This window comes from Mustelus asterias, chromosome 11 (genome assembly GCF_964213995.1).
Source record: "Mustelus asterias chromosome 11, sMusAst1.hap1.1, whole genome shotgun sequence".
In the NCBI taxonomy this organism is placed as follows: Eukaryota; Metazoa; Chordata; class Chondrichthyes; order Carcharhiniformes; family Triakidae; genus Mustelus; species Mustelus asterias.
Window position 1 is genome coordinate 79,051,128 of NC_135811.1, and position 12,119 is coordinate 79,063,246.

The 12,119-nt window shown below is 39.3% G+C and overlaps 1 protein-coding gene across 14 annotated transcripts in view; it reads right to left on the reverse strand.

Moving 5' to 3' along the window:
* Positions 1-12,119, reverse strand: part of gpatch8 (G patch domain containing 8) — a 183,530-nt gene that overhangs the window by 7,543 nt on the left and 163,868 nt on the right. For 13 of the 14 annotated variants that reach the window (XM_078223832.1, XM_078223823.1, XM_078223821.1 and 10 more), the window contains one exon: positions 344-474. In XM_078223832.1, the coding sequence (XP_078079958.1) occupies positions 344-474 (131 nt within the window). Of the gene's footprint in view, positions 1-343; positions 475-12,119 lie in introns of those variants that run through there. The other variant, XM_078223836.1, reaches the window with a different exon arrangement.

Genomic DNA, 12,119 nt, shown 5'->3' on the forward strand with positions numbered 1-12,119 from the left:
AGGTAGCTGCACTGAGTTGTAGGTAGAGACTGTGCCACCTTGTATTTTTAAAGAGCTATGTGCTGGGCAGAGCTCTGTTGTGCTGCCTTTTGCTTGGGAGTAAAAAATATAGTGTATAAAAACACAGTTCCATCCAACCATTTGGGAAACTTCATTAAATATCCCAATGGCAAAAGAAACAAGCAGCTGAACCCTACTTCAGAATGTGACATAAAACTTGCATGGCAGTACAAGCACAACCCCCATAGAGATACACACATTCAACTTTAAAAGGTTGTGACCACTGAACACAGCTTATAATTGGGAATGGGGTAGAAGTTGCTCCGTGCAGTGCAGCACGTACCATTCCTGTTGTTTTCGCTGCTCTGCAAGCTCATGGAGCCGTCGAAGTGCTCTCTCCTGCTTTTTCTCATCTTTTCGAGATCTTGAGGAAACATTACGAGCAAATTCTCTTTGCTTGAGGTCTTTTAATCTCTATGGTGGCAAAAGTAAAAAGAAAAACATTTCAATCATAATCCCAATAAATGAAACTAAAATCCTGCTGAAAAATGTTCCAGGGCAGTTAACTTTGTTTTTGGTGTTCATTTGTGATGCACTTGTTTCTTTACATCAGAAATTCTTCAAATAAAATTCCCCAATGAAACAGCTTTGGGTAGTGCATTCATTTGTATGCGAGACTGTAAATCTCTTGTGGGAACATAAAATTAGGGGTGGAGCAGTCAATTTGTGTACAAGGTCAATTGCTCCACCAGAACAATTTTCCCCAAGATTATGAACTGTGCAGCAGCATTGCATTAGTGCATTATCATTTTTGCTCTATTCTGTTTTTCCAGCACAGAGATTTAAATAGCAATCTGCCCCCTTGATTCAAATTATGGTCCAGGCACCCTCTGCAGATTTAAAATTAGACATAGCCAAGCAAGATAGATAGGAGAGACAGTATTAAACATCAGCAGCAGGAACCAAGGCTGAAGACAGAAGGGATAGTTGTTATTTAAATATTATTGTGCTGGATGAAAAACAGTAGATAGGAATGGATTGCTTGAATTAAATAAAAAATGGTGATTGAGTATCTGTAGACACAGTTGATAGGGAAGGGAGAATTAGTGGGTAGAAACACTGCATTGTTGATACAAGAATTGTGGATTTGGGCCATAATTTTGAAAGTGTGGACGTCATCTAATATCCAAGTGTATACAGTAGTCAATTCATCTATTATTTTGATGCAAGTTAGCAAAGTAGAAATCGAGGCAGTATATCAACAGAAATTTCCATTTTGTTAACCTTGTTGCATCTTGCATTATATTGAGTGATTTACTAAAGACCATTTTCTTTTAAACTTACCTTTTAAAAGTAGTAAACAGTAACACTGGCTTCATTTCCTGAAATAAACAGTGGATACTTTGGGCTATGAGAATAGGCATTTTTTTTTTAAATGAATTTTCTTTCTTTAGCAATGACAGTCACTATTATTGCAACTTTAACAAATGAAATTGCACACACCATGGAAAAGCGCACTAAACATTAAAATATTGACCTAGAAAATAACTGCATGGCCAACACTGTATATTACCAAGGGACAAACAAAAAGCAATGTCACATTTAGGAGGTCTTTTTGTCTGTAAAATTAAAACAAAAGACGGCGGATGCTGGAGAAAATGAAATCAAAATGCTGGAAAACTTGGCAGGTTTGGCAGCTTCTGTGGAGAGAAGCCAGCTAGAAGCCAACTTTAGTTCCAGGAATGTAATATTCGACTCAAAATGTTAACTGTTCATCTCTCCACAGCTGACAGAACTGCTGCGCTTTTCCAGCATGTTTTGTTCTCATTTCTTTTTCTGTATGTTGGTTTTATTCTGACACTTTTTGGCAAATATTGAGTTGAGCAAATTGTGCTGATCACCTACATGGTTTAAACTGGTCCTATATCTGTAATTAGCATCAGATTGGTCACATATCCCAGACTGTTAAATATAGTTTGTATTAATGACACTGCTAGACTTATAAAAAAAAATTAAAGCATCATAAACCTGCTCTACATGTATTTATTAGCCGCAAAATGTTAATCCTAGCTGCAATACTTATAGAAGTTTATAAATGCCATAATTTAAAACTATTTGGCTCTAGAAACCTATTGTGCAGAGTGGGTAGATTTTGAGAGGGGAGATTGGAATACTCCATTCAGACTTGAGTTGCTCACCATCAATGTGAGAAAAGGAGGTTCATGGAAAGATAAACAAAATATAACCCTGGAAGGATTAAAGGAACAAATGGCCTTCTGAGAGCAAGGTTACAGGGAGAAGACCAGACATCAGAAACAGCATTGCAATTATATGCAAGTGATCAACATCAGAGCACCATTTTTTGGGGACAGAGGCGGTGGTCAAGGAACATGGGGAGGCAGTGGAGTATTGTCACTGGACTAGAAATCCAGAGACCCAGGATAATGCTCTTGGGAACTGGGTTTGAATCTGACCCGGGCAGATAGCGAAATATGAATTCAATTAAAAAAAACTTTGTAGTTAAAAGTTTAATGATGACTGTTAAAACATTGTCGATTGTGGCAAAAAACCCATCTGGTTCACTGACGTCCTTTGGGGAAGGAAATCTGCCAATCTTACCCTGGTCTGGCCTACATGTAACTCCAGACCCACAGAAATGTGTTTGATTTTTAAAGGCCCTCTGAAATGGCCAAGCAAGTGGCTCAGTTTAAAGGCAATTTGGGATGGGCAATAAATGCTGGCTCATTCAGCATCGGCCACATCTTAAGAATGAATAGAAACAAGATTAATTCCCAAAAGGGATGTAAGGTAGAGCAGTTGTTAAATAGATTAGGTTTAGAGGGGCATAAATCAGGTGGTCACTGGATCTTAAAAACTGTACACATTTTGGTAAATATTGCTGCAGGCTGAAAATGTTCTCTTGTGAATTACATTCACTGAAGAAAACGGACATCATGGCTAGGAAGAGTCATGTCGAATGTTCACCTCAGCTTGGTTTAGTCATTTGAGTCTTAAGGCATAGCTGTTATGTTTTAGCATGGTAAATGAACTGAGTGTAAGCCTGCAGTTTGGTGAGTGGCGAAGCTAAGTGAGGAGAGGAAAGTGGTGTTCCTTTCCTCCTGCTTTTTCTAACTTTTTCACCTCGCTAGGAATTGGTTCTTACTCTACCACATGGAAAGTAGCTGGCTGTTTGGTGAGTATCTGGTAAGTGGTTAAGGTCCACTCCATCCCCAAGGTTTAAAATAGTACAAATTTAAATAATTGAATAATACAATTAAGTAGTTAATTAAAACACATTAAGGATAGCAGGATAGGCAATGTGTCATGGCTGCAACATGTGGGAGCTCCTGGGTGCCAGTGTGATCCAGGGCAAACAAGTCTGCAGCGAGTGTTTGCAGCTTGAGGAGCTTCGGCTCGGAGTAATTGTGCTGGAGGCCGAGCTGCAGAAAATGTAACACATCAGGAAAGTTACCTGGATGTTTTGTACCTGTCGGCAGTCACACCCTGGAGGATAGAATGAGGCAGATCAGGGGACCCAGAGGGCAGGAGAGCAAGAGCCTCAGTCTTGGCAATTGTTCAATAAGTTTGAGGTTCTCTCAGCTTGCTTGGATGAGAATAGAGGTGCAGAGTGGACAAGCAATTGGCCATGGCACAGGAAACCATTCATAAGCAGGGGGGAGCAAAAAGGAATGTGGTGGTTGTCGGGATGATGTGGAGATGCCGGCGTTGGACTGGGGTAAACACAGTAAGAAGTCTCACAACACCAGGTTAGAGTCCAACAGGTTTATTTGGTAGCAAAATCCACTAGCTTTCGGAGCGCTTGCTGCTCCTTCATCAGGTGGTTGTAGGGGACAGTATAGTGAGGGGGATTGACATTGTTCCCTGCAGTAAAGAGTTCAGGTGGCTGTGTTGCCTGTCTGGTGCCAGGGTTCAGGACATCTGGGTTAGAAGGGAACCTCCAATGGGAAAAGGAGGGAAAAGATCCAGTCATCTAGGGACTAATGACATATGTGGATCTAGGAAAGATCTGCACAATCTCTGAATAATCTGAGCCACAAGCAAATTGGCATAGGGTGCATAAAATAGAGAGATGAATGCGTGGCTCAAAGATTGGCGTGGAAGAAGTGGGTTCCAGTTCGTCAGTGCTAGGTAAAGTGGGGGCTGTACTGTTGGAACAGTCTACTCCTAAACTGTGCTGAGGTCGGTGTTCTAACAAGCCACCAAACTAGGGAAGTAGAGGAAGGCATTAAATTAAATGGTGCAGACAAGAGATTTGGCAGTATATCAGAGTAGAGGGAAAGCAAAAGAGACAGGTATTTAATGTGGGAAATAGTATAGGAGGCCATTTGGCCCATCAATTCGACACCAACTCTCTGACAGGGTATTTTAACCAGGCATAATGAGGCTACAAAAGGATGTAGGTGGGTTAGGTGAGTGGGCAAATATGTGGAAAATGGCGCATAATATGGGAAAATGTGAAATTGTCCATTTTGGCAGAAAAACAAAAAACTATTTAAACTTTGAGAGATTGTGGAACTGAGAGATGCAGAATGATCCGTGTGTATGTTGGCAAAAGGTTGATATGCAGGTACAGCAAGTAATTAGGAAAGCAAACAATGTTACTGTTTATTGCAAGGAGAATTGGTTACAGAAGTAGGGAGGCTATGCTTCAGTAATACAGGGCATTGGTGAGACCACATCTGGCGTACTGTGTACAGTATTGGCCCTTTTATTTAAGGAATGATGTAAATGCATTGGGAAGCATTCAGAGGAGGTTTACCAGACTAATACCTGGAATGGGTGATGTCTTATGAGGACAGACTAGGCTTGTATCCACTAAACTTAGAAGATTAAAGAGGTGACTTGACTGAAACATACAAGATCCTGGGGGCTGCTGACAGAGTGGATCTGGAGAATCTAGAATTCTAGACAATCTAGAACTAGGGGTCATTTTAAAAATAAGAGGTCGCCCATTCAAGACAGAGATGATGAGAATTATGTTACTCCAAGGGATGGGAGTCTTTGGGACATGTTTAAGGCAGAGGCAGATAGATTCTTGATAAACAAAGGGGTGAAAGGCTGTAGGGGATAGATGGGAATGTGGAATTGAGTTTATAATCAGATCAGCCATGACCTTATTAAACGGTGGAGCAGGCTCAGGGACTAAGTGGCCTACTTAATTTGTATTTTTGTAAGTTGACCTGACGGTAAATATGGATGATGTGATCCTTTATTTTTGGCTGGTTTTTGAGTATTAATTGTGTGCACTAAGTGTACTAATAATTACCTCAAGTTAAGATTAGTGATGGGTCCACTGAATCATCACCAACTGTAATTAATTTTTTTCTCTAATTAGTTTTGTTTCAGTCCGATTTCCTCCTGGTATCCAGCTGGAGCAGTTTCCACCTACCATTAACCTTGGTTCATGCATCTTCATATCTCACTACTTTCCCTGAGGAAAGCTTATAATAGAGCATAACCTACACTCTACTAGGCATCACCTGCAACCCATACTGGAGAAGCCGTCAGAAATCAGATTGTTAGTTGGACTGGATTAGCAGAAATTACGTGGAGCACATCACCAAGAGTTGCAGACAGGACTTCACTGTGCAAAGAATCTTATAACCCCTATACCACCAATTGCTTTTGTTATGAAATAGCTATATTTTGAAAGTGAGATAGTAAGTATAGGAGTTCAACTATTTATCATTAAAGGTGGTTGACCTGATATATTAACTGTTTCTCTCTTCACAGATGCTATTAGACATGCTGAGTATTTCCAGTATTCTGTTTTTACATCTATTCGAAATGTTCATCCAAAATTTATTCTACTCTTAATGTGAAGTTAAAAAAAGTCTGGATCTCAAAGAGAACACAATTTAAAAATGGTCAGAAATGAAAATAGTTTTGATGCAACTATTTAATATAGTTATGAAGATAATTTAACTGCAGTTAAATTATAGCGGTTATTACAACAGGAAAATCCTTTCTTCTATAATTGACTTAGACTATCAATACCTGAGATTCTATCTCCTGTCCAAAAAGGAAGAGAGAGAAAGCAATGCAATATGGCACAAATTAATCAAAATCTCTTAAAAAATAATAGTTTAACACCAAGCTGCAATTGGTTAGCACGGGCAAGGAACAGGAAATTTGGATTGCACTTTATAACTAGACACTGACTCAGATTTTAAATTTTAAAAAAACAGAAAATGCCACTGCCTTGTGTAAGGATTGAAGAATTTGCTTTGTGATATTTCAAAGAGATATAAAAATAGCAAAAATGTTAACTGTTGGCAGGTGTTTGTATGAACCTCTTTAAGACCATTACCAAAATTGTTAGGAATCAGCCAAGATTCACCTATTATTGTCCATATTTTTAAATACCATATTGCATCATTTACAGACGGTAGTTGCCATATTGTGATGTATAGATCTTCTGAAATGATAGTACTGTACTTAGACAACCACTTACAATAAATAAAAGCAAATTACTGGGGATGCTGGAATCTGAAACCAAAAGAGAAAATGCTGGAAAATCTCAGCAGATCTGGCAGCATCTGTAAGGAGAGAAAAGAGCTGATGTTTCGAGTCCAGATGACCCCTTGTCAAAGTTGAGCTGGACTCGAAAGGTCAGCTCTTTTCTCTTTACAGATGCTGCCAGACCTGCTGAGATTTTCCAGCATTTTCTCTTTTGGTTTCACTTGCAATAAAGTGCAGTAAACGTTAAACAAAATTTACATTTTTGTACAAACCCTTCAACAACTTTAGGTTTATTGTATGTTTTACTATATTACAGTGAAATAGTACAGTCCAGAGTTGTAATGACACCAAAACTGTCAGCTTTCGCTGTCATCGCTGTACAAAATCAACAGCAACTTCTGGCATCAGTACAATTGCCATTAAATGCCATCAGGATACTCTGTTCCTCCGTAAGATGCAGATGCAATTAGCACAAAAGTGTGATTTGACATGTTATGCATCATCCTTGCTGTAAAAGAAATATATAAAATGTCATGTCTCGTTTAATGAGGTGTAGCTGAGGTTTTAGTGGTGTACTAAGTCAGAATTACTGCTGGACAAATTATCTAGCCCTGAAATACTTAGTTTAGAAGTCTGGATCATTATGCCCATTCATTCCATGGTAAAAACTCTGTATATTTTTAAGTAATAACTGTTTAAGTCTGCTTGATATTTCTACCTTTAACCCATTTGTATACCCAATCGTTATTTTGCCTTTTGTTAAGTGATTAATAATGAATGATAATACTGTTTTACAATTCCTGGTTTGATGTCTGGGAAAATGTTTCAATTTGACTGGCTGACTCCACAATCTGATTGATAACTTTGCTGTTCTCATCAAAGATCCCCTATTATTAGAACCAAAGGAAAATGACACTGTAACATGGGAAATTGATTCACAGAGCGAGCTAGATCTCTGTGGGCAGTTTTCTTTGAGATCAGTGCTGAGCATCAACCTTTCACCACTGACCACAGAATATGGCCCTCAAATTCCACAGATGACAGATGATTACAGTTTAATCAGATGCTTCATCAGAGAACACAATTATTTAAGTAAAGCTTAAAAATGTCAGTTTTTAATCATGTTAAATGTTTAGCCCTCCTATACACTAGGCTGAGTAAATAAGCCTTTTATGTGGGAAGCCAGCATAAGCAATTACAGGCATCCATCATGTATCCGTGTTGATGGCCCTGCCTTTGCAACCAGAACAAATGATCTGGAGCGTGACCTTTAATTTCCCGATAATGTTAGGTAGCCTATTACATTGAAACTTATGGTTCAAGTGAGGAACAACGAAACTCAGAAATGTGGTGACAGTTTGGCCATCGAGTGGTGCTGGGGATGATACCAACACAACAGTAACTGGGAGCATGTCTTACCCCTGCTAGATCATGTATCAAGTTTTAATTGACAGTACAATTCTAAAGGGCTATCCCAGGACTAAATCACTTCACGCAGTTAAATCTGACACTCAGATTCCACAAAAAGAAGTGCTTTCATACGAAAGAAGCATCACGGGCAAAAAGCAAATGAAGAGATTGCAAAACTGCATGAAGGGACAGTGCATTAAATGATGCAAGACTAAACAGGGAAGACACAGAATATGACGATAGGGCTCTAATGTAAGGAAAGTCACTCATTATTTGGACTCCGAAACATTAGGACTTGCTTTCAATACGTCAGCTGAAAATGTCACAGCATGAAAGGAAAAAGTAAAAATACAACAGAATGGAAGCACAGACATAAAATGAGCCAACGGCCAACACTTAATTTCCCTCTAAAGAATGTACTAGCATTGGTAACTGCATAACTTCAGGGATCAACTAGATCTTTTAAAAGAGGGAAAAAAAATCCCCAATTATTTGGATAAGGGAGATCAAACAGATAAATAATCTATATTTTAAAGTTTATTTATTAGTGTCCCAAGTAGGCTTACATTAACAGTGCAATGAAGTTACTGCGAAAATCCCCTAGTCGCCTGTTCGGGTACACGGAGGTAGAATTTAGCATGGCCAACGCACCTAACCAGCATGTCTTTCAGACTGTGGGAGGAAACCGGGGCACCCAGAGGAAAACCACGCAGGCACGGGGAGAATGTGGAGATTCCACACAGACAGTAACTCAAGCCGGGAATAGAACATGGCTCACTGGTGCTATGAGGCAGTAGTGCTAACCACTGTGCCGTCCTATATTTGTTCCAAGGATCAATTCCTAAAAATGAAATACTTGCTGGTCCATTTGGAATTGGGAAGTTCTCCCTGACTAGTCCAGGTGACCTCCTTTCTATTGAAGAAGTCCTTTCATGCAGATATGAAGGTAACTCCGGTGACTTATACTTGCATTGAAAAGCACACCTGACTTAAAATCTGGAGATACTAACTGTGTTTATACCCCAGCTAAATAATGGATGAGGTTGTCCCTCCCAAACCTCCTTTAACTATTAAGGTCCAATGAATAATGAGAAAAAAAATTAATTTGGCTAATTTCTTTCTGCCTGAGAGTATGGTGGTTGCAGGTTCAATCAAGGCATTCAAAAGAGAATTATGACCTGAAAAGGAGGAAAGTGCTGGGGTATAGGGAGAAGGTAGCAGGTGAATTGCTCAGAGTTGGTTCAGGTAAAATGGGCCAAATAGCTTTCTTCTGTGTTGGAACAATATTGTGATTCTGTGAAGCCCATATTTCCGCACAAGTGCTGTACCCTCATCCACTGAAATTAACCAAAATCTGTATCCATTGTCACAGAAATAGTACAATATGAATCAGGTAACCAATGTCTAGCAGCAAACTGCAATTCAATAATACAATCAAGGGATTCAGGCAACATCAGAAAGGATAAGCAGTGAAACTTGGCCCATATTATAATGATCATCTAATCTTTAAGATTAAATTGCAGTTGCAACCACACTCCCAGCCATCCTTTCTTTTATGTAATAAGTCAAGGCTGCTGGAAATCTGCTACACCTTAGGGTCAATTTCTGCAACAGATGACTAAGTGGTCTATACATTTTTGTGTGTTAAGCAAAATGTAATGGAATTTATTCGGGATTAAAACAACAACAGTTTTGAGAAAGGCACTTAAAACAGTAAGCTTGCAGTTACCAAATGAAAAATTGGAGCCTGAGTACAGTAGAGCAGGATGGACAATATAGCCAGGTGCACGTTGATAACTTAGATTATCCAGGCTAAATTAGCCTAAAATAGTAGGATCAGGAATTATAACAGACCAAGAGACACAGCAGATGGATAACCAGCTTTTAAATTAATATGAACATTTCCAGCAAGCACAGGTATAAGGACAAAGCATACAGTTAACTAAAGTGAGTACCACCATAGTCAATCGAATGCCACAACTTTGCTATCAGCTTCTGCTACCAATTCTGCTGTGTGTGTGACAAGAAAGAAGGTCCAGGATTATTGCTGCAGTGAAGAAACGACAGTGATAAGATAGGTTCTCTGTCCAATTAGGGCAATGAGTGGGCTCTCAAAGTTGGAGGGCCAGAGGCCTTCCAGCTTGAAAGGAGCACTGGCCTGCAATAGATGGCAAGAAACTGAAAGGGTGATTCAACAAGCAGACATCTTCTCAGTAACTTTCCTGAATTTTGGTTGAAACGACGCATCCCTCGTCACTCTCAAGATTTGTCCTGGAGGGTGAAATTGCCAGAGTGGATCTTACTGGTGGCAGTCGGTTTGGAAATTCTCCGTAAATGGAACTTGCACCTTTAAACAGTCACGGGTGATGACGACTGAGTGAAACGAGGAGATGTGAACCCATTGGAAATTGGGAGACTTTGCACTGTTTCTTGAAAGACTACAATTCCTTGGACAGTGCATAGTAAAGTAGAAATGTAGCGTGGGATTATTGGTTGTGTTAAGACATTTATAAGGGTTATCCTCTGTAGTTCAGGGTATTAGTTGCCTATGTGATACTTAGTTGAAGTTGCTTTTAACTTGTTTGTTACAGTAAACGTCTTAAAACTCAATGTTGTTGCACAATTCCTTCAGTCACTGGGAATTCGTATCTCTTGTTTAAGGTCATCATTTTCAATGGTTTTGTAAAACTATTTATTTTCATACATCTTAACTTGCAGATATTATGGACATTGGTGATCAAATGTAGGATTTATCCACAAGTAAGAGAAAATCACTACAATCTCAAGGCCCATGATATTCAAACAGGTCAAATCAGGATTGAAGAGTCAGAAATTGTGGTGGGACAGAATGGCAAAATGATATAACTTATATTTATATAGTGACTTTAACATAATAAAAGATTCCAGGGTTCTTCACAGGAGCATTATAAAACAAAGTATGACACCAGGCCACATGAAGAAATATCAGCTTAGTTGACCAAAAATTTGGTCAAAAGGAAGAAAGCGAGGTAGAGGAGAGGAGAGATGAAGGGAGGCAATTCCAGATCTTAGGACCTTGGTAGCTGAGAGCACAGCCACTAACGATGGAGCAATTAAAATTAGGAATGCTAGAATTAGATGAGCGTAAATGCCTCAGAGAGTTGTGGGGCTAGAGGAGATAGGTAAGGGATGAAGCCATGAAAAGATTTGAAAACAAGACTGAGAATAATATGCCATTAGAACCATGCGTTGGACATCCCCTGCTCTGCAAGTCAAAATTCAGGAATAGAGTTGCACCACCTCATCAGAATGGGAAAGAAACCAGGACTAGCATTAAATGAAGGGTTTTATTTGTATTAATGCGAAAACTACACCAACAACCCATTCACTCTTCCCTCAGCACACACTTGCATACTACAATCAAATGACTTGTGTTGCAGGTGAACAGTCCAAACTGAAAGTATTTGAATAGTGTTGCATATTTCTATTCTGTCAAAAAATAGCAAAATACGCAGTGTATGTAAAGCCAAAGATTACTGTAGTACACAATATGCAGGCAACACGATATAGAATTAAAATGAGAAATTTCTAATTTAGTTGACTTCAGTCAATTGAAGGCCTCACTCAGCACCAATGGTGAAAGAACGTACTAAAATAATTCAAGGCTGCTTTTTATCCCCAACTCCACAAGCACAAATAAGTGGTGACTTAATATGCATTGTGACAAACTACGACATTTGGAAAACATCAACTCCCTCAATCTTTCTCCAGTGCAGACCATGAGACACATTGTGATATCACTGTCTTTTGGTAATAAGATTCTCTGATACCTTCAATGAGAAAAAGTGCTACAGCGTTAACCTTCAAGACTGAAGGGTGAATCACTCTCATCGATCAAGAGAGACATCAGCAACAGGCTGTACACCTCCACATAAATATTTCCCAAAAACATCACAAAGGGATGTGCAGAATTTCACATCACGTCAAACATTAATGAGTAATACCTCATTACTCACTCTCCACATAAACACCCAAGAAAGGCACAGACCAGAAACTACAATTTGGAGTACTGTGTATCGTGTGACATTTGTGTGAAGACTTGGGGCAAAATTTTTGAGGACCTCCCAAAGACAGTAATGGAGATGGGGTGGGAGGGGATGGAGGTGTAAAAATACTAGCCACTCTCAGCAATAATCACCAGTGCGGGAGGACAGCAACACAGGAATCCCATTCTTAAATGCATTAAA